At 44.5% G+C, this 23,137-nt stretch overlaps 1 protein-coding gene across 5 annotated transcripts in view; it reads right to left on the bottom strand.

Annotated features, from left to right (window-relative positions):
• Positions 1-23,137, bottom strand: part of CSMD1 (CUB and Sushi multiple domains 1) — a 2,016,488-nt gene that overhangs the window by 213,257 nt on the left and 1,780,094 nt on the right. For all 5 annotated transcript variants that reach the window (XM_058719853.1, XM_058719852.1, XM_058719850.1 and 2 more), the window contains 4 exons: positions 21,954-22,157; positions 20,134-20,258; positions 19,679-19,775; positions 6,264-6,368 (listed from right to left, as the gene is read on the bottom strand). In XM_058719853.1, the coding sequence (XP_058575836.1) occupies positions 6,264-6,368; positions 19,679-19,775; positions 20,134-20,258; positions 21,954-22,157 (531 nt within the window). The remainder of the gene's footprint in view (positions 1-6,263; positions 6,369-19,678; positions 19,776-20,133; positions 20,259-21,953; positions 22,158-23,137) is intronic.

Raw genomic sequence — 23,137 nt, forward strand, 5'->3', positions numbered from 1 at the left:
TTGAACCGATTTTTAAAGGATTAAGGGAGACATTCTTTGTTTGCCAAACTGGAAGTTAATAGAGGCGATTCTTGGAAAGAACATTTAGAAAAAAATCTTATGGATTTTTAGTATATAAATAAACACAAAAAGGGGCTTACCATGAAGTGATTAAGAAGATAACTTCACTATACCTTTGAATGAGTACTGGTTTACGAGATGTTCACTAGGTGGGAAGCAGTGAGCTTTAATCTCTGAGTACACAGAGTGAAATCTCTGTAAACAACAGTGACAGTTAGATTGAAGCTCATTCTTGTTTAATTTCTCATCCCCTGTGATTTTATTCATGCCCAGCATTCAAGCTGAGAAACCTTATTAGTATTAATGTAATACTAAAGTGCCATTGAAACATTCATTAATAATTTGCAGGTATTTATAAAGATCATTGTAATCATTGTAATCGAATCAAAGTTGTCAATATTCGATTGTGATAACATCCTACTAAAAATATTTAGTACTTTTGATTTCAAAAAGCTCAGTGCATTTTCCAGAATTCAATCTTTATCTAGATAGTTCGTTCTGAATTCCTGTTTTGAAATGAGTACACAAAGGAAATAAAATATGGTACCTACTGAATCAATGAACACAAGCAGGAAGGAAATTAATGCGGCTAACTGTATTATATTCTCCACATTATGTAAAAAAATTGATACACGACCGTCATGCAAAGTTCATTTCTGCGTTTTGAAGACAACTTCCTTTGGAAATTGTAAGTACCTTTTAGAATACAGAACAAAGGAAATCATCTCTTTTAATTAACTACTACATTTTCCTTTTTGAAAAGAAAATGATGTAAATAACATCTATTTCCTTTTTGCTTGTATTCCCACAAATTCAAAGCTACATTTAATGCTGAATGATGTCATTTCTTTTATTCTATGTGTCCAGTACATTTATACCTTCCTCCTTTGTTTCGCTGAATCAAATATTTGGAAAACTGGTCATTTTAAAAGGAAATTAGACAATCTTATCTTTTTGTCTGACTACATACCTTTTGATGAGGTCTTATACATTGATGATCTGTAATCTTGTTTTCACTGTATGCTTAACAACCGATTATATAAATACATGTGAGAAGGACTTAGTGAGCTATCAGTTCTGAACTGGTTGCACTCGAAATAATAACACTGTATCACAGAGCGCTCTAGACAAATGAATGTTTAAAAAACACTGATGTCAAAATCAAATCAATAGTAAAATATGTTACAAATATTTTATAACAGTAGATAATCACTTCAACTAATGACAATAAACACACTGCTAAAACGTGACAAATAACAAACCTCCAGCTAACCCTCCCTTGTAAAGGAGTTAACATGCAATTCAAACAGTGAGACTCACTATATTTTCTTCTCTACCAATTTTCCTTTTCTTCCTCATGATAACTACACACCACTGATTCAAACTCCAACCGGTTTCAGAATAAATATATTCTAAATGTACTAATTACTGCAATATTTTTGTCTTATTCTCCCCTATCCTTTCATGTGATGCTGTCATTGTCATAGCTTGTATGTTCCTGGTTCTGATCCACCAGTATAGTCTTCTCTGTCTGTGGCCAGATCCCTAGACATGGGACAATGGCCTTCACATCGGGCCGTGTTCATAGCTGGGCTACTATTTCAAGAACGGGGGCACCGCAGGGCGCCTGGGTGGATCAGTCGGTTAAGCGTCCCACTCTTGATTTCAGCTCGCTCATGATTTCACTGTTCGTGAATTCCAGGCCCATGTTGGGCTCTTTGTTGAGCCTGGGAATCTCTCTCTTTTCTCTCTCTCTCTGCCCCTTCTTTGCTTGTTGGCCCTCTCTGTCTGTCTCTCTCAAAATAAATAAATGAATGTTTAAAAAAAAAAAAAAAGAAAAAAACCCCAAAAACTAAAGAATGGCTCCCGTGATGTATTATAAGATGTGTGAAGTCTATAGTGCACCATAGCTTCTCTGTCTTACTCGCATTCCAGGGGCCAAATGTTGTATCTTAGAGACTCCAGAAATATTATACTAGCTCCACTGGGTTTCCCAGTAGTGAACGTTGACAGGAAATAAAAAAAAAAAACAAACAATCAAACAAACAAAAACTCATGATAAAAATGCTGAAATAAAAAAGTTCCTACGTACGCAATGATTTTGGTGCTGTTTTCACCAAGTGCCATGCATTAGCACCAAAGGGGCTTGCATAATTGCAGCAGCCTTGTGCTGGAGGTAAAATTCACTCATGGCTTCGTCACGCTAACTCAGGACAGATGTATTCAACGGGGTGTTGTAAGGTTTGCTGCAGAATTGAGGTTAAATATCTTCCAACTTAGCGAGGCAGAACTATGTATCAGGTACACCCGAATAATGGTGTAATTTAAAAGAGAAGGTTTTAATCGTGGAAAGTATGATTATTAAATAAGCACGGGTATATGTAAAAATCAGAATAGTTTCTATTCAAAAATTTCTAAATGGGGAATAGCTCTAGATTAGATGGACTTATTCTGCTAATGATGTATCTGTAATATAAACATATTATCAAATTTAATTCTATAACTTATCTGTAAGTATTTGTAAAATTTTCACAGTTATGATGAAAATCCTATATTACTGTGTTACAATTATGTACGTGTTACATGGATGATAGACATAGATAGACCATCTTTTTTCCAAAATGAGCATTTCAAGGGGTGCCTGGCTGGCTCAGCCAGTACAGCATGGAATTCTTGATCTCAGGGTCGTGAGTTCAAGCTCCATGTTGGGTGTGGAGCCCACTTTAAAAAAAAATTGTATAAAAGAGCATTCAAGAAAAGCTTGTCCCTGGTTAACCTAAAAGAATAACTTTGGTATTTATATATTTATCTTTGGACAAGGGGAAACCCACAAAAGGATTTCCACTCCCACACAGGATATAGAAATCTGAAAAAATAAGACACTATTTTCACTTTAACAACGAGAAAAATCTAAACTGCGAGGTCCTAACTTTTCTTGAACTCGTCCAAGGGACGAGGTAGCAGGTACCCAGGTGGCAGCAAGTCCAAAGAACAGCCTGTTCCAGGAGATCCAGGACATGAAGCTGCCTCTGTGACAAATACAGGACAAACACGCATGGGAAAGAATGAAACACTCAGGCCATCCTCTTGGCAAACTGCCAAAGGTCTGGAAGGGGCTCAAATAGCTCAGGGACCCAGACACAGGGGGGTGTGCCCTTCCTTATTTCAAATAAGACAAAGACAAACACTCCGGCAGGGCGCATGGCTTCAACCTTATTAGCTCTCCTCCCACCAATTCCAGTGAAGTCAACCAACCCCGGTGTATTGCTGTATATGGCACATATCATGTATGTCAATAGACACGCTTATGTTCATATATATCCAACCTTCTCTGCTCTTTCCGGCCGAGTTCTAGAATGGCTACCACCAGACTGTTCCCCAGTGGCAGGTTCATGCTACGTACCCTCGGCTCAGATTTCATAATTTCCAGGGTAACCCAGCATCATCATTGCCTACGTACATCTTTAAGGTTCCATGGTATTTGCTTATTTGTTTTGTTCTGTTCTGGTAGTTTTTCTGAAGAAAAGAGCCCAGAGCAAGGGTGACAACCGTGTCCCTCTGTGTAGCCGTGTCAAACTTCCTACCCAGATAGATAAAATAAAAGAAGGACGGGGGTGCCTGGGTGGCTCAGTCAGTTGAGTGTCTGACTCTTGATTTCGGTTCAGGTCCTGACCTCACGGTTCGTGGTTCAAGCCCCGCATCAGGCTCTGTGGGGACAGTGTGGAACCTGCCTGGGGTAGGCTGTCCTTCTCTCTCTGCCCCTCCCCCATTCACGCCATCTCTGCCTCTGTCAAAATAAATAAATAATTGCTGAAAAAATTAAAAGAAGGACGTCTGGCTTCCAGAACGTGGCGCGCTCAATTGTGCCGATCTTTTGAGCTTCCGCTCGGACCCCACAAGAGAACCCAGATCACCCGTATCTGATCAGACCTTCCTGGAATTGCTTTCTCAGTCATTAAAATTTTATGCTTCATCCCCTCAGATAAAAATGTTTGTTTTCTGTTGGGGAAATTCCTATCAGTGCTCATCCGGAAAGATGGCCCATTATCACTACCGGGGCCAGGCGCTCACTTCTGGATGAGAAACTGAAAGTCTTCACGGAGAAGCAGGTGCGGATCAGCGATCACAGCTCTGGTTTCAGTGCCAGACAAGCCGCATCTCCAACACCGACCTGCAGGCTTCCTTCCCTTCCGCGTGTCCCCCAACTACTCGTGACCCTCGGTGTCCCTGTTCGTCAAACGCAACAGTGCAGGCGCTGCTCCTGCCTTTGGTAAAGCGCCTTCGTGACGAAGGGTCTCTGGACATTCCGTGGGTCACAAGCAGGGTGGCTAGAGCCTGTGCAGGCTGAAGACACTGTCTTGTGTCCTTTCTCCTGTAAAAACCGGGCGTACCTCAAAAAGAGGGCTTTCTGAGGACAAAGCAGGAAGGAGCTGCGACATGTTTAGACCCGGCATAGGGCGGGGGCTTTTGTTGTTTTTACTATGATCTCACGGATATCAATTTTAGGAACAAATCTGGATTTAGAGGCTTGTGGACAGGCGGTACCTATTTTCAGGTAGATGCAAAAATAAGTCAAGAGATTAAAAGTATCAGACAATCTCCGGGCAGTTTATTTCCACGGTCCCTATACTGTTTGCTGTTGACCTTCTTAAGGTTAATTCTATGAACACGTTACATAACCCACATTTTAAACTCTGCACGTAGGATGAGAACAGAGAAACGAGCGCCTGTAGATACACAGAGGCTAAGGGAACACATGAACGACACAGGTGGTATCAGAATGGTACTGGCATCGAAAAACAGCCACTCCCAGCGAATCTTAACCAACAGGACTGTAGCATTATGTTTGGCCAACTAAAATATAAGCACATTAAGTAATTAAGCAAGGCTGCGGATTTGTAAATACGATGCATTTCGGTGAGAAAGATCTTGATGTTCCTCTTCTAACGAAGTGCATGGGCGGGAAATAGAGTGAAAGGCAGACAATTATATCGTTGAAGCTGTAATCGTACGTACTCGTAACTGCAGACGAATCATTTTACTAGCACCTCTCTTTATGAGAAGTAAGTGAAAAGCCTGAAGCCACAACATAAGTTTGGAAGAAAGAAATAAGAACATTCATCAGTTCTAACACTGCTGAAAGTATTAGCAAATTTATTAGCGCTATCATAAATGAGGTTGAGAGTTTCCTATCTACAGATGTTCACGAAATGCATCAGAGTGGCAGATTTTTTCCAGACATTTCCTACGTAAATAACACCCACAGCATCCTTTTACACTGTCACCAAAGTAGACCTATTCAAATAAATTGGAATAAACTTGCATACAAATGCCTGTAATAAGTAGGGAAATTTAACCGAAACGGGAAACAGCCCTGTGGTTTGTGTCTGGTCCGGAATATTTATCATCAGCTGGAAATCTGGCCTTTCAAAAACACGCATGCATTTTCGTCTCGGCGAACTGTTTATCTCCATTCAAAAGATCACTTATTAAAGCCATGCGTGTATTTGCTTATTTGCAAGCACTTATTAAAGGAGATGGATATCGACATCAAGCATTTTTAGCGCTTGAAAACACGTCCTAAAATAAACCTGACTCTCATTGGAAACTCTTACTTCGTTTTTACAAGGTTTACCTGCGTCATCAAACGCCAAAGAAGATTTGTGAATCTGACCTTTGTCAACCCATTTATCAGACTATTAACTCACTTTTCACATTCATTTTTAAAAGGTTAGCGTCTCCTTCGCGACACGTTCTTCCAATTAAAATGAGTAATACACGAAGCGGGCAGCGTGCAGCGAGGCTCTGTGATAGCCCTGTGCCACCCACCTTGGAGGCCTTGTGACCATAATCGGCTTGCAAATGATGACTCTCTGGGTTTCTGGACGCTAATATAAACACCACTCACAAGAAAACCAGGAATAGCACACACGGTTACTTTTTGTGCTTCTGAACAATTTTTCCAGACACGAACTTCATTTATCCAACGATTCCAGATACTAACTGACATTTCCTCATTAGTTTGCTCTTTATACTATGTATTTCATGGGGACAGATTTTGTATGACCCAATTTCATGCAACTTGGAGAGTCGTTTTGGGACGAGGATATTTTACTATGTAATGAGGGCACGGATTTGTTTTTCCTTTCAGAACATGACTCGATATAACAGCGGAAGCCGGATGCAGAAAGAGGGGACCTTACTTTTGTACTCCAGGTGAAAGCCCGCGGCTGCCACGCTAATGTCAGACTGGAAGTGGAGACAGAGCTGATTGGACGTGCTGTTCAGAAGAGCTGGGACCGTGGTTCCTGAAAGAAACAGGTGGGGGACTTTAACATCACAAATGCATTCACTTTCCTCTAGAAAAAATATACGGGTTTATCTGTTCAGTTTTACAAAGCCCTGCGGTCTGTCTGATCGCAACCTACCGAATCTGAGTACGGGCTTTGATGCTTCTGTCCTTTGGCGCCTTTCTCTTGTGCGAGTACAGCAAAAAGTTGCACATCTCTCTGCCCCCCTCAAGCTGATGTGACGTCTCTCTAACGTATCAGGGCATGAACACACAAATTCTTACGTTCTACCAGGCACTGGTGCACTGGCTTTTCAAGTGCCATTCTTTTAACAACACAATCATTTTATTTGTCTGTTTGTTTTGTTTTGACTTGAACAAAGAGGGAAAAACTCAAATGAGGGGCATCTGGGTGGCTCAGTCGGTTAAGCACCTGACTCTTGGTTTCTGCTCAGGTCATGAGCTCATGGTTTGTGAGTTCGAGCCCCGCATCGGGCTCTGCGCTGAGAGTGCAGAACCTGCTTGGGATTCTCTCTCTCTCCCTCTCTCTCTGTCCCTCCCCACTTCTTTCTTTCTCTGTCTTTCTCTCTCTCTCTCTCAAAATAAATAAATAAACTTAAAAAAATATTTTAAAAACCTCAAAAGAGCAAGTCTTATGGAGGTTGGGGGAGCAGTTAGCCTGGGTGGACTGATCTGAAATACTGATAAAATGCTCCTTTTGACTACACATTCTCTTTTCCATCCTTAGGGGATCCAAACTGAAGAATGTTCCCACTGAGATCTGCAAACAATTCCAACTGAGCATGAGTGAAGAGGAAAATACAGGTGTAGGACATGATGCTTGCTTTCCTTAAAATGTATTGACTTGTGTTGTGACAAACAAAAAGTCAGCAGGAGAGGTATCGATGGCAGGGACAAGGGTGATAGAGAAATGGACACTGGAGGGGGCTGAGGACAAGGAAAATGCTCCTCAATCAGAAGTGTAAAGTATTCTGGGAGGATGTACTAAATATGGGAAATGATAAGCGAGTTTAAATCCCCTTGTCTTGACATGCACGTGCTTCAAGATGAGGGTGAACCTCATCACGGCACAAGCAAATTACTACAACAAGCCGCACTGGACAGAACCCTGCTGTGGAAAGAAGGAAACGCTGTTTTAAATGATGGAATAAGGAAATGAGTCCATAATTATCCAAGACAGATGAACGTTACTGCAGAGGTAAGATTCTCCAGCATCCTTCTCTCTGTTTCCATGATCCCGTTTCCTCCACCAGCTTTCTGTCCACAAGCCAGGTACAGACTCCCGCTGCCCTCACCTCTCCAGGTATCCAAAGGCCCTTTGCGGGTGGAGTGTGCAAACCTAACTCATAATCTATGCCTGTAAAACCTGCCAACCTCCTGTGTCCCCATGTCAGTCAACAAGCAGTTAGCATCTGCTCATGGCCCGTCACAGGCTTCCTTCTCTCTGCGACCCCGCCCTGCCATCTGCCAACAGGCCCCCTCTGGCCAGCCTCCTCAGACCCTCCCCCTTCACCGCCATCACCCCAGGGCCAGCCACCAGTGAGTACGATGAATGCAACGCTCTCCCGACCTGTTTTCTGAATCTCCTGTTGCCCTCAACCAATTCATTTCTCCACCCAGGAGTCGGAAAGCTTTCTTTTTTTAACGGACATATGATTATTTCATATGGAAATTCTCATGGATTTTTGATGATCTTAGGATGGAATTTCAGCTTCCTTGATTTGACCTAAGACCCTGCATGATCTAACCAATGTCTACATTTCTAGCTTCTTCTCTTTCACAACTCATGTTTTCTGTTGGAGGTGTTCCCATAATTATAGGCCTATGATACTCTTTCTCTTTTCTTTTGACCCATTTTACCCTCTTTAAAAAAATCAATTGTAACTAACATACATTTTCACATTAGCTTCAAGTGTACAATGTAGGGGTTCAACAATTCTATACATCACTCAGTGCTCATCGAGATAAGTGGACTCTCAATCCCTGTCATCTATGTCAGCTATCTCCATATCCTCCTCCCCTCTGGTGACCATCACCCTGCATCTAAGAGTGGTTTTCATTTGTTTCTCTTTTTATTTGTTCATCTCTTTTGTTTCTTAAATTTCACATGTGAGTGAAATCATTTGGTATTTGTCTTTCTCTGACTGACTTATTTCACTTAGCATCATACCCTCTAGATCCAACCATGTTACTGCAAATGACAAGATTCCTCTCCTTTTTATGGCTGAGTAGTATTCCAGTGTGTGTGTGTGTGTGTGTGTGTGTGTGTGTGTGTGTACATCTATGTTATCCATTCATCTATGGATGGACACTTGGGCTGCTTCCATATCTTGGTTATTGTAGATAATGCTGACTTGGGTCAGAGAGAAGAGGCCTCAGAGAGAAACTTAGGAGGAAGAGGGAGGAAGGCATCCATGGCACCCACTTGTTGGCCTGACTCAAGACCTGTCCACATCAAGACAAGAAAGAGACCTCCACCAAAAACACCGATTTTTACCCATTTGTGTTCATTGTGTATGATGTTTGCTATCTTCTCTCTCTGGTATTATTTTTGTGTTCTCATGTACTTTTTCTAGTGGTTTCCCAACTTTAAAATATTTTAGGTCCAGGAGAGTCAACATACAGTGTTATCTGTATAGGTACAGTATAGTGATTCAACACTTCCCACACCAGCCGGTGTCCTTCACGACAAGCATTTTAGTAAGTGTGCTGCCCTAACAAGTACCAGTTTTGTATTTTTAGATAATCTTTGCAGAAAGAATGACATGTTACCATTGATCTAACTAGTCTAACCAAATCAGGTGCCATGACAGGATCTGCATTACTGTCTGCCTGGTTTTACCTGCAATTTGGGGTAACCGATGACTTTTTCTGCTGCATTTTTAATTTTTATTTACATTTATTTATTTTAGAGAGAGAGAAAGCATGAGTGGGGAGAATGGCAGAAGGACAGACAGAGAGAATCCCAGGCAGGCTCCATGCTCGGTGCAGAACCCAACACGGTGCTGAATCCCACGACCCTGGGATCACGACCTGAGCCGAGATCAAGAGCTGGACGCTCAACTGACTGAGCCACCAGACGCCCCGACTCAAACTCCTTTAAACAGTGCTGCCCTTCCTTGCTTCCCGCCCATGCGTCTTCTACCAAAGACCAGACAACGACCCAGTTACCCTCTCCTCTAGATACCACCCAGGCCACCCTCGTCTGTAGCAACACAGCTTTTCTCTGCCTTCACGTGTAGGACAATACTCCTCTGCAGGGCTTCCTGCTTGGTTCAGTTCTTTCAAATTTGCTGTCTTCGGGAGACGAGACCCTAACTTCTACTTTCCAAAATTTACTTCACAGCCTTCAGGGCCCAGGAGAGGAATCTGTACATACAGGTATTTACTGCACATTGTTCAACTTTTTGGTTTGCTTGTCTTTGGTTGATTGAGTTACGGTGTGGTCAGAAAACCTGCTTCCATGCCTGAGTCCTGACACAAATTAGCTCATCACTGCAAACATCTTAATATGTTTCAGTTCCATAAAATGAAGATGATATATGTAATTTTAAGTTTATTTGTTTATTTTTTGAGAGAGAGAACACAAGTGGGGAGGGGCAGAGAGAAGAAGAGAGTAAGAATCCCAAGCAGGCTCCGTGCTGTCAGCACAGAGCCTAACGTGGGGCTCGAGCTCACAAACCACGGGATCATGACCTGAGCCGAAGTTGGATGCTTAATGGACTAAGCCACTTGGGTGCCCCGAAAATGAACACGATATTAAGTCCCTTACATGTGAGTAATAAATTGCCACGTATGTGACAATGCTGTGTGAGTGAGGTTCCCTCTACGTGTTATTACTGATGGTAGCAAGGCCTGAATGACTTTGTTTGCAGCTCTAGGATGAAATATAACCACTCGCTCCTCTACAAAAGATGCCGGATCTTGACGCCTCGGGGGGCACACCAGACACACGGGTACCAATTAGCGAGGGAGGCCTGGGAGGGTGCCGTGCAGGGAGAACCTGGCCCCAGCTGGAGGGAGGGCAAGCCACACCTGCCGTGAAGGGGCGCCCACGGGGGCCTCTCTAGACTGCACTAACAGGAAGTTATTCCCAGCACACAAAACCCAGCTGGGAGATGTTTTTTTTTTTTTTTTTTAAATTTTTTTTTTCAACGTTTTTTATTTATTTTTGGGACAGAGAGAGACAGAGCATGAACGGGGGAGCGGCAGAGAGAGAGGGAGACACAGAATCGGAAACAGGCTCCAGGCTCCGAGCCATCAGCCCAGAGCCTGACGCGGGGCTCGAACTCACGGACCGCGAGATCGTGACCTGGCTGAAGTCGGACGCTTAACCGACTGCGCCACCCAGGCGCCCCTGGGAGATGTTTTTTAAAAGTGTTGCCACAGGCAGTATATTTGTGATCATATTGTTTTACTGTGACCTAGATAGAGCAACACCTAACACAGGAAATTGAGAAATGGTATTAGAGCCCTACAGATTCTACTCTCAGCACAGACAAATTGGTATGAATTTTGATCTACTCTATTCATTTATAATTTATAGCCTGCCTGCTTCCAAAAATGATTGTAGATGGCTTAGAACACAAGCCATATATATACATATGTATACGTATACATATGTATATATATGGCTATTCAAACAAATTTTTTTAAAAAGTTCAATTCATTCAAGAAGTCAATTGTTTTTCCTAAAATGTGTACCTTTAACAACTACTTGTTCTTGTTTGTTTTTACTCAATAACAAACTTTTAAAACGGGTTCAATATTCTCTTATAGATATTTTTTAAAGTGCCATAGAAATAAAGAGTTTAAATATTGATTATGCTTTTAAAAGTATTGAAATGTTAAGACTGATTTATAATCCTTTTTCCATATAAAATTTTTAAAAAGCTCCTGTTAAAAAATTTCAAATCATTAAAAAAAAAATCAAATCATTTGTACCTCAAAAAAGATTCAGGATGCCTGGCTCAGTTGGTCAAGGGTCCAACTCTTGATTTCAGCTCAGGTCATGATCTGATGGTTCATGGGATCGAGCCCCATGTCGAGCTCTGTGCTGACAATGTGGAGACTGCCTGGGATTGTCTCTCTCTCTCTTCTGCCCCTCACCCACTCACTCTCTGTTTCCCTGTTTCTCTCTCTCTTTCAAAATAAATAAACAAACATTAAAAAGGTGCAAATATAGCACGAACACACCACATATCCACTGTATCTTTCTATACTACATAATAATTATATTTATCTCTATTACTAATTTATATATGTGTGTATATACATTATTTTATTCTAAACAATTTGTAAGTTACAAATGTGATGGCCCATTTCTTGTAAAACTTCAGCGTGTGTTCCTTACAACAGAACATCTCAAATCAAGGAAAAACTAACACAGACACGGTAGTTCCAAACATGCAATCCACAGATCTCATTTGACTTCCCCCAATACTGGCTTTCGTAGCAGAAAGATTCTGTCCGTGATCATGCAGGGCGCATTCAATCTTTGGCTCCCTTCGTTTTCTTCCATCCAGAAGAGTTTCTTAGTCTTTTCACGCCTTTAACAACTCGATACTTTCCAAAAACACAAGCACGTTTTTTGAGTGGAATATTTTTCAACTTGAGTCTGTCTGATGGTCTTTGCTATTCGACTCGGCCTATGCATTTTTGGCAAGAATGTTAAAAGCTGACACTGTATTCCTGCCTGGTTGTCTCATCCGCTCCACACTCGGTCTTGGGGGTGCGAGGGGGCTGTTGTGCTCGGGCTGCACAGGCTCCTTCGGGGCAGTTCCTCCAAACCCTGCTCTCGGCGCATCACGTTGGTGTTAGATGGGCCGGGACGGGGGTACTTTCCAGCAGCGCAGGTGCAGCCCCACGAGGAGTCAAGCTCTCGGATGTCTGCTTGCTTTGACAGCGGGTCCATCAGTACACCCGTTCATACCATGTCCGTTACCGGAGGCCCCACCACTGACACTGGGCCAATGTGGAATCTGCCGGGCTTCTCCCCTCCGGAGTTCCTACTCTCCTGCTCTGAGTGAGTACCAATTAGGCGGGGAGATGCAACGAGACCATGAATGCGCCGTTTCTCATCAGAATTCGGCCCAGCAGTTCTGGCATCCATGGATGTTCCAGTTTGAATTGCTTATCATTGGAACAGTTGCCAAATGATGATCCTCTCATTCCACCTTCCAGCCAGATGTATTAGTTTGCGTGCTGTGAGGGAAATTGTTCTTCTTCATTCATTTCGTTTATGCATGTAGCTACTTATATTGGGATGGACTCATAGATTTCTATTTTAGACAGAGCAGCTCGTTGTGTGTGTGTGTGTGTGTGTGTGTGTGTGTGTGTGTGTAATGTTTTTTTCCTACCAGAGCCCTGAAAAATGAGGCTTCATTTCTCCAAGAATATTTGCTCCTCTAGGGAAAAACAGTATTAAGTTGGTATCCAGAAACTCAGCATTGGGTGCCAGAGGGGTTCTTGGCTACCGGGGTGCTGCTTTACATCTGCCAAAAGACAGAGGTGGGAAATACGCGCGCACACACACACACACGCACACGCACACACACGCTTACATCTGTATTTTCATCGATACATATTAAAACCATGAGTTTGCACTGAGACCTCTAATTCAAATCCAAGTAGCCTGCCTCATTTCCATGTCTCTAACTCCTTTAGCAAATACGGAGAAACCTGGTTCTCACTGCCGTCACTATATTACTCAGGTCCTCAGTTCCCACGTACGTGCCCAGCCTTCTGACCTGACCAGCTACCGTCTTGCTCATCCACTCTGTGGGGTCCCTGACTGTTCCAAACACACCCAGCAAGCACACGGGAAAAGAAAGGCAGTCACAACGAAATCTGAAAATTCATGCCATCCCTCACAAAATTAACTCCAGCTAGGAAGATACCCTGCCGTATGCACTGGGTCTGAAACCATTCATCCTTCATGGCCTCAGAGTCTGTCCAATAGTGAATAAAGAGAAGATCATAGCCAGAAGTAAAATAAAGCTCTTCTTTTTAAATCTGGACAAATGCCACATACCCCTCAAACGAAAAAGGAGTCGGGCTTCCGACGGTGTGTGGGTGAATCATCAGGGGCCACACCAGCGTCTGTCTTGGGACTCACTTGGAGCGGTGTGTGTGCAGAAAGAGAGAGATGGAGAGAGAGAAACAGTGGGCTAGGAATCAGAACCCAAGATAATTTCCCCCAAAGCTTGCGGTGCAAAGACAGAAGAACCCTCGCACACTTGGTCTCGGCCGAATCATAGGGAAGGAAAGAGACACACAGGCCTTGCCTGGTCCACTGTTCCGAGGATGAATGAGTGCTAATGACTGTGACGTCATTCCTTTCCACAGTGGTGTGCTCATTACGTACCCGAATCCAAGAGCGAGAGGCTCTCACCATCAGAAAGGCCACTACTCTTCCCTTGGGAGGCAGTAAGTAAAATAACAGAGAAGCCAAAGGGTCCATATACAACTATGTAAGAGAAGCACTTTCTCCACCGTCACCATATTACATAAAATAGTACACAGTAGTCCCCTTTATCCACAGGAGGTACATTCTAAGACCCCCGGATGCCCGGAACCACGGAACGTACCAAACCCTGTGTATGCTATGCATTTTGCTATACATGCACACCCATGATAAAGTGTGGCTTATAAGTGAGGCACAGTAAGAGATTAACAACAACTAATAACAGAGTAATTATAACAGGTGCCATAGTAAAATTTATGCGAATGTGGTCTTTCCCTCAAAATATCTTACTGTCTTGCAGGCTCCCCTCTTGTGACAGTGTGAAGACAGTAAGATGCCCACCTGGTGGGACAGAGTCAGGTGCATGATGCAGGCATGTGATATACAGCTATAGGTCAGCATTGACCTTCAGATAATACGTCACAAGGAGGATCGTCTTCTTCCAGGGCCGTGGCTGATCATGGGTAAGTGAGACCACGTACAGCAAAAGTACAGGTGAGGGGGGACTATTGTCATGTATGTGTAGAGTATAAATCAGGAATTTTCTCGATTATTTTTTCAACAGGGCATATTCATAAACCACGAATTATTTTTTTTCCATTGAACATACCCTTGTTATTCACAATGGCTACAACTGTAAAAAATGCTGAATTTGTGAACGTGGCTCTCACTGATATTTTTTCCCCCAATATGCATTTGTGACAAAGGCTGAAAGCAGCCCAGAGGAGGAGGATGTGGTTGACTAGGCTCACTCACAAAAAAATGCTATTCTCTTGGAAGGTGAGAAGGTCTTAGAAACAACCAAATCACCCCCATTCAAACATTATTAGGTTATCTCAAAAATACATAAACCTTGGAATATTAAACCACAAGATGTAAGTGGTCTGTTTAACTTCAGAAAGAAGTGTGTCTGCAATATCATAATATTATTATATATTTGCATATGGCATAACACTGTATATTATTTAATGCAATTGATTTTTAGTATAAAGAAGTTCAATCTAAGTGCATGGGAAAAGATTGTCAGACAGACTCTTTTAATTTGGTAGAAGACATTATATAAAATAATGTATCATGTTATTATTTCCAATTAGATGACTTCAAACTGGATTTATATCTTCACATGTTATTTATTAATGACTTTTTCTTTTGATCACATTGCTTGCTCACCCGCTTTTATTTAACTTAATATTAGTTTTCTTAAAAGCTTATATCTTTGCATTTTTGCAAGGAATTTTGCAATACATCTGCATTTTGCATTTTTGGTTAGAACTTTTACAAGAAGTTTGCATCTTACATTTTGCAAGAAAGTTGATAGCAACAGCAAACTCCATGATGATTTTTTTCGGAGGAATTTCTTAATCCCAACCTTGACACACAACAAATCCTTATTTCTATTTCGGAAAAGAATACAGGCTACGTATCGACGATTATCTTAGAGATGTTTTAGGCTCAGGTACCTCTATGCCACCACATCTATTATAAAAATCACTCGAGCCAACATATATCATAAAATACTGTGATCAAAGGCAGATACTATGAGGACAGAGAACAATGTTATAAAACTTACACATCATCTATATTTTCTTAAGACTTTACTAAGTAGTGTTTTGTTATTCCTTTTATATGTGACATCTCAGAATGATAAAGAATCAAAATAGTGGTGTATTCTCTGCTCGCACTGTTAATATGTGGTTCTGTGTAGTAAATGAACTGTCTGCTCTTTGTTCCTGGTATCCAGACAGTAACCCCCTACCCTTGGACTGTTCTGACAGGAACGTCTTTGTTATTCCAGGTGGGCTCCTTAGACCACACTGGAGTTTATGGTAGCTCTGCTTATGATCACGTGTATCAAAAAGTAGGGTGGTGGCTGGGCATGTGGGAAGGACAGCCATGCGCTTAGCGGCTTGGGGTTTTGAGCCAGATGATGTCAGCCTGGCCTCCCAACCTCTGTGGGGTAAGGAGCTGAAGACTGAATCGTATCTTGTAGCCAGGGACTGAATGGATTGTGCCTCCATAATGAAAACCCAGTGGAAAGTCTGGAGAGCAGAGCTCAGGAGAGCTTCCAGGTGGGTGATACACATTGGTGTGCCTGGAAAGTGACATGTCCTGAGGACACGGAAGGCTCATGTTTGAGACCCTCCCAGATGCCGCTCTATGAGTCACTTCATCTGGCTGTTCCTGATATGATTACTTTACAATACACTTTATTTATTAGCAGATTGCTTTCTCATGTCCTGTGAGCTATGTAAGAGAATGATTCAAACTAAGATAAACCCCTGAGTTTTTAGCCAGTCGGTCAAAGGGCGGGTGGTCCAAGGACACTGAGCGTGGGACTGGGGTCTCAGGGGAGTTGGAAAACCATGCCTTCAACCCATGCAGTGTGTGCCAACTCCTGGTGGTTGTGCTCAGAATTGCATTGCAATGGTATTTATGCCAAATAGGTTTTAAATGATGGAGATTAAGGAAGGCACCTGTGATGAGCACTGGGTGTTATAGTGAAGTGCGACATTGAATCAAATGCTATATTGAATCGCTATATTGTACACCTGAAACTAACATCACACTCCATGTGAACTAACTGGAATTGAAATAGAAACTTGGAAAAAAAATTGAAAAGTGTAGCCAACATCTACACATTTAGCTAGAGACAGTGTTTACTATTAAAAGTAAACCCGATTATTAGTTACAAATGCATCTTGACGTCTACATCAATTGACTTAATATGTTTAAATTTGTACACGTGAAATATCAGAAAAATAAGGTTCTGTTCTCCTGACTAATTCCAAAAACTAAAATAAGAGAGAGAAGATTGGTATTGTTCTTCTTTGCCACATAGGTAGGCAATGTGTTTACTTCTTTTATTATTATCATTTTTACTAGCATTTAGGAAGTCATTCCTGCTAGCCTTGGTCAATCAACCATACAACCGCCTTGCTGTATACAAAGAACATGTACACACGTTGTATGTAAATGTGTTCAGCAACACACTCGTGCCTCAGAAAATTAGGTGGAAAAATTCGTTCAAGGTTAAACCCTTCTTTTTGAGAAATCAACCTATTCCTAATATTAACTAAGAAATATAACATCACACATCTCAAGCTAAGTTCACACACAGTGGACACTAGTTATTCCAGAGAAGGCTTAATCCAGGCTGATGTACATTAGTTGATACATAAAAAATAGATTTGAATGATGAAATTTGAACTTCAGATAAAAAATCGCAAAAGATATACCTTGGAAGCAAGTTTTACTCAAGAAAACCGTAAGGAAGAGAAAGTATGTTTACCGTTTTGTTCTCCGTTTATTGAACAAATTCCACGTATAAGTGGACCCCTGTGGTTCAAACCCATGTTGTTCAAGGGTTCACTGTATAATAGACAGACACACTAAACCACAGGGTGTCACTGCCTGAAGCATTTCTTCTCTCTTGGATTTATCTGCCCATGTTTTACTCATCTGTTAAGATGTTATAATTTTCCCCAGATATTTTATGCCATCCATTAAGACATTTCTTCGTTTGTTCCCCCAAATCCTAGGCAAATGCAGCTTTTGACCTCCTTCATCACCCAACACCTGCCTGTGGTCTTACATCTTTGCCAAAAGTTACAGGTATTACTAGGTTACGTTATATTTATATATGATGAAAACATGTATGATTATGATTGTGAACATTATTACGTTTTGCCGTATGCATACGGATGTGCAAGTGTGTTGTTTTTTGTGACAGACTTTTTTATTCCCCAAAACAAACATGGTGCCTGATATGTGCATCATACTGACACATAGGAGGCGGTGTGAAAAATCGCAGGCCAAGCTAGACTGCGACAGGCGCTACGTGGTGGGGGCAGGACGTGAACCTTTCCAGGGGAGACAGCACAGCAGATGAGGCGTGCAGGTCTGGGAGGGGCAGTCGCACATAAACGTCCCCAAAGATACACCATGCAAAGACAGACCAGCACAGGTGGCGTGTGAGGAGTGATACCTTCTACTGGCATTGGCTCACACTAAACTTTAAATGGCTCCGTAAAAAGATGTTTTCATTGGCTGACAGCCAGAGACAACTCTGGAGTAACTTAAGAAGTCGTGGTAAGATCACAGCTGTGGCGAGCACCGCAAACAGCCTGCCCGTCACCCACTTTTCTTTCGGCGCCTGCCGAGCGACAGGATGGAGTTATCTCCAGATGCGGCTGAGATAAGCGGGAGACGTCGTTCGGGCCCGTGCCACACAAGGAGCCGTCTGTGGGGCCGGGCACACTCTTAGAAAAGCTCTTAGTTTTCTGTGCAATCCCGGTTAATTCTCAAACGTGGAGATCTTTGCTCCTCAGTTGTAAGACAAGGGCAAGGACAGCACTTCGCGCAGAGTGCGATTTTTAGGACTCTGTTAGCCTGGCCCTATCAGGGCTCAGTAAAGGTCATGATGATGATGATGATGGTGACAGGGAAGACGGTGATCTTGATAACAGCTACTGTCAAGATTTTTAAAAATTTTTTAAGGTTTATTTACTTTGAGAGAGAGAGAGACAGACAGACAGAGACAGAGAAGAGAGGGAGAGAGAGAGAGAGAGTGCCGGAAAGGGGCAGAGAGAGAGGGAGACAGAGTCAGAGAAGAAAGGGAGAGAGAGGGAGAGAGGGAGAGAGGGAGAGAGAGAGAGGGAGAGAGAGAGAGAGAGAGAGCGCGCCGGAAAGGGGCAGAGAGAGAGGGAGACAGAGTCAGAGAAGAAAGGGAGAGAGAGAGAGAGAGAGAGCTGGAAAGGGGCAGAGAGAGAGGGAGACAGAGACAGAGAAGAGAGGGAGAGAGAGAGAGAGAGTGCCAGAAAGGGGCAGAGAGAGAGGGAGACAGAGAGAGAGAAGAAAGGGAGAGAGAGAGAGAGAGAGAGTGCGCCGGAAAGGGGCAGAGAGAGAGGGAGACAGAGACAGAGAACAGAGGGAGAGAGAGAGAGAGAGAGCCGGAAAGGGGCAGAGAGAGAGGGAGACAGAGACAGAGAAGAGAGGGAGAGAGAGAGAGAATGCCGGAAAGGGGCAGAGAGAGAGGGAGAGAGAGAATCCTAAGCAGGGTCCTCGTTGTCAGCACAGAGCCCAACATGGGGCTCGAACTCACAAACCGTGACATCATGACCCGAGCCAAGACCAAAAGTCAGATGCTTACGGACTGGGCCACCCACGCGCCCCTCTTTCGGGAATTTTGATACATTGGTGCTGTTCAGGGTGGAGGAAACAAGATAACCTCCCAGTAGAAAAGAAAGGGAAGAGAGAGCTGGGCGGTACGGCTTACCACCAGGGCGAGGAGGGAGACGCCAAGGTCAACCCGGAAGCAGTTTCTGGGGACCCAGCAGGTGGAAGAAAGAGCAAGGAGGGGCTGCCTACACTTCAGGTCTGGGGACATCTGCTGTCAAGGGCGGAGCTGCTCTGCAAACCTGGCGGGTCCCAAAGCACTACAGATCTCAGGCCTCGAAGCTGCAAACCGCGGAGTACAATTTCCTGGACGGCCCGATCTCAGCACATCTCTTCGCAGGAACTGTGAACCGTGACCTACTCTTTGCTTCACCCCTACCTGCCATCACTACCCCTGGGTCCCTCGTCCCCCGGCCTCAGACTGTCACACGCAAACACCGTCTACCTGCTACCTCCCCAGCGTGAGTCCCGCTCACTGGGAACAAAGCTGTCTCTTGGCTCACCTGTGGTCTCGCTCTAAGACTGTCAACACTAGATGAGCGAATGTGGATGTGCGCACGAGTGTTGTAGGAAAACGTCTACATGGAACGTTTTGTGGCTGTTGCTCATTTCGTTAGTGTTTGATGATTCTGATTCACAAAGACGAGAGGGAACTGGTGTCATCGTACCTGAGAAGCTTCCCAGCCTGGGCGCGGTCATGTCCCCTCCATCGTAAATCTCCAGAGAGTCCCAGTTCTGCTCCGTGGCAAAACTGATCACTTGAATCTAGCAAACAACAGTGTTCAGTTACTAAGTATTTTCGGTTTAAAGAAATTTGCCTGATCATGCAGGGTTTTTCCATGAAACTTAATACATACACCAAAGAGAAAGGTGAAACCCCACAAAACAAACCATGAAGTGACATTTGCAAATTTCTACAAACGGCACTTTGGGCAGCTTTTATCCCCTAAATCTATTGGTTTTAATCCCAAGTTTAGAAATGTGATTAGAAGCATGTTGTAGAAGAAGTAAGAAAAGGGAAAGAGGTTATGGTTTAAGTATTTAAAAATAACCAACGAAACAAGAAAACAAACACAGAAAGCAAGCCCCGTGCATTCAGGCGCTCTGGGCTTGAGGGGCTTACCTGGATTCCTGATCCCTCCGTAACTATGATTTTCCAGATACAGTTTAAGTTGTTACCATATGGTTCAGGATAGCCGGGGGATAAAATGGTACCTCTGCGCTGAGTGAAATTGCCACTGCAGGGGACTAAAAGACAGAACCGTATCTCATAAAAATAAAGTACAGCAAAGGACAGCATTAATTTCATGCTTAGCGTTTCTTTGCTGTGTGATCACATATTAAGAGACATTTGACACGGAGTATGGTCCTTTCAATGGCATGTGGTGGCCAAGGTCAAATTCAGTCTATTCTCTTACCAATTCCCAGTATCATTGATTATTGCCTACCACAGTACCAAGGTTTACAGATCTGGTGTCTAAAAGCAAACCTCTTCAGGCTAAGAAGGGACTGTACCTGACAGTGACATCTCGGAAGTGAATCCTGTTCAGAATAATTTTATCCGGATGATTTAAGGAGCTTTGCAGACTATTGCCTTCCATATGTAGACAAGCAACCCCAAATGAGAGTAAGGGGATTTATGAGCAAATCCGGGGAGAAGAGACACTGAAAACGTACAAGTGAATTCAAGACCTCATCACGACTGCTCTCCAGGTTGTCACGCAAAATGAAACAAATAAACTATAACTAACAAGGCCATTGTTATTCGGGCGGCATTAACCTGTTACTTTTCAAGCCTTCATCAGCACAAATTTATTAAGAGGACATTATGCGAGACACCAGATCAACATTCTAACGATTCTTCCCCAAAAGGAAATTATGCTCTATACCCAGGGCTTGAGAGTTAATGGCGTACTTGATAGGTTTTGTGCAAGAAAACGTGTTTCATCCTCATTAATCTAATGAGTTGTTTCGTGAGACACAGTGACTTTTAGCGTGGAGCCGCTCCGCTGCTATTTCAGAGGAAACACGTTGCTTTTTGAACAGGTCCGGAGCAGGATCAGGCTGTGCACACTGGACGTGAGCATCGGAAGCTGCTTCGTCCAGCTGTGAAGCTGGAGGGAACAGCCTTGTGCACGCTGTCACGCCTTGTGGACACACGCATGCCGTCACACCCGCGGGCGAACACACTGTCACACCTGCGAGCGCACACGCTGTCACACCCACGGGCACACACACGGTCACACCCGCGGGCACGCACGCCGTCACACCCGCGGGCACGCACGCTGTCACGCCTTGTGGACACACGCACGCCGTCACACCCGCGGGCGCACACACTGTCACACCCGCGAGCGCACACGCGGTCACACCCGCGGGCGCGCACGCGGTCACACCTGCGGGCACGCACGCCGTCACACCCGCGGGCGCACACACGGTCACACCCGCGAGCGCACACGCCGTCACACCCGCGGGCACACACACGGTCACACCCGCGGGCACGCACGCCATCACACCCGCGGGCGCACACACTGTCACACCTGCGAGCGCACACGCTGTCACACCCGCGGGCACGCACGCTGTCACACCCACGGGCACGCACGCTGTGACGCCTTGTGGACACACGCACGCCGTCACACCCGCGGGCACACACACGGTCACACCCGCGGGCACGCACGCCGTCACACCCACGGGCATGCACGCTGTGACGCCTTGTGGACACACGCACGCTGTCACACCCGCGGGCGCACACACTGTCACACCTGCGAGCGCACACGCTGTCACACCCGCGGGCACACACACGGTCACACCCGCGAGCGCACACGCTGTCACACCCACGGGCACGCACACGGTCACACCCGCGGGCACGCACGCCGTCACACCCGCGGGCACACACACGGTCACACCTGCGGGCACGCACGCCGTCACACCCGCGGGCACGCTTACCCACGCAGCTCGGGATTGTGTCGTTCCACTGAGCTAACGCATTAGGCACGGCCTGGCAGCGGATGGCCGTGGAGCCCTGAAGGAGGTACCCCGGGTTGCACTCGAAGCGCACAATCGAACCGGCCGAGAACTCGGAGCCAATTCTCCGCCCGTATCTGGGCTCGGGGACAGAGCCGCACTGGGTATCGCTGGTCCGAGGGACAGCTAGAAGCAAACACACAACACGGCCATCGGTGTCTTCCCGGGGAAGCCCCACCATTTCCTTGCAAAAGGAGTCGAGAGAGTCCAGAACGAGTTCATGTTAATACAGAAATCAATAACGCCTTCCGCAGGGTCTAGAGGGAACGATGTGGGGAGCACTTCCATACCTGCATCCAACCTCTTACCAACCCCAAGGACCGCCTTCTATTCTCCTTTCAGAGGAGTTAAACGCGGCATCAGGAGCACTGGCGCCTTATGAGACCTGAGTGATATGCAGGCAATTAAAATTAATTAAGCGCCCAAATCACTGTGCTCATGATAACGAGGTGCCTCAGAGCTTGTACTTACCCTCAAAGACCTTAGAGTCTAGTGAGTATAATACGGCTATTGTGATGTAATAACAAAATTAAAAACACAACTACCGGATGACCCAGCACTTCTGTGTATGCCTCCCACTTCTGTGGATATATCCCCCCAAACACTGAAATCAGGAGCTCAAAGACCTGTCTGCACCCACGTGTCCACCACAGCCTTCTTCACAGTAGCCATGCTGTGGAGACAACCTAAGTGTCCCGTCAGTGGGTGAAGGGACAGAGAAAACGTGTTACGTCCATACAAGGGAACACCGTTTAGCCTTAAAACAGAAATAAATGCTGCCATTTGTAACAACACACGTGTTCCTTCCACCTCTGGATAAAAGTCAAGATGGCCAACCCACGGCCCGCCCCACCCCCAACAGCCCCTCTGGCGAAACAAAATCACACTGCCTTTAGTCCCGTCCCAAATCACCTGGCACAAACCTCAATCCCATAACCAGTCCCTCCCGGAACTCCCTTTCTGGGACACCCCCAGGGTCTCCCTGGGCTGTGGTTTTCGTTGAGGTCTGGTCTTCGGCTGACAGCCACAGGCAGGTGAGCCTCGTTCCAGTGTGAGGTGAGGGGTCTGTTAGGTTGTATAGTGGAATCTACTGTCTGTGAGACATT

This window comes from Neofelis nebulosa, chromosome 3 (assembly GCF_028018385.1).
Source record: "Neofelis nebulosa isolate mNeoNeb1 chromosome 3, mNeoNeb1.pri, whole genome shotgun sequence".
Classification (NCBI taxonomy): Eukaryota; Metazoa; Chordata; class Mammalia; order Carnivora; family Felidae; genus Neofelis; species Neofelis nebulosa.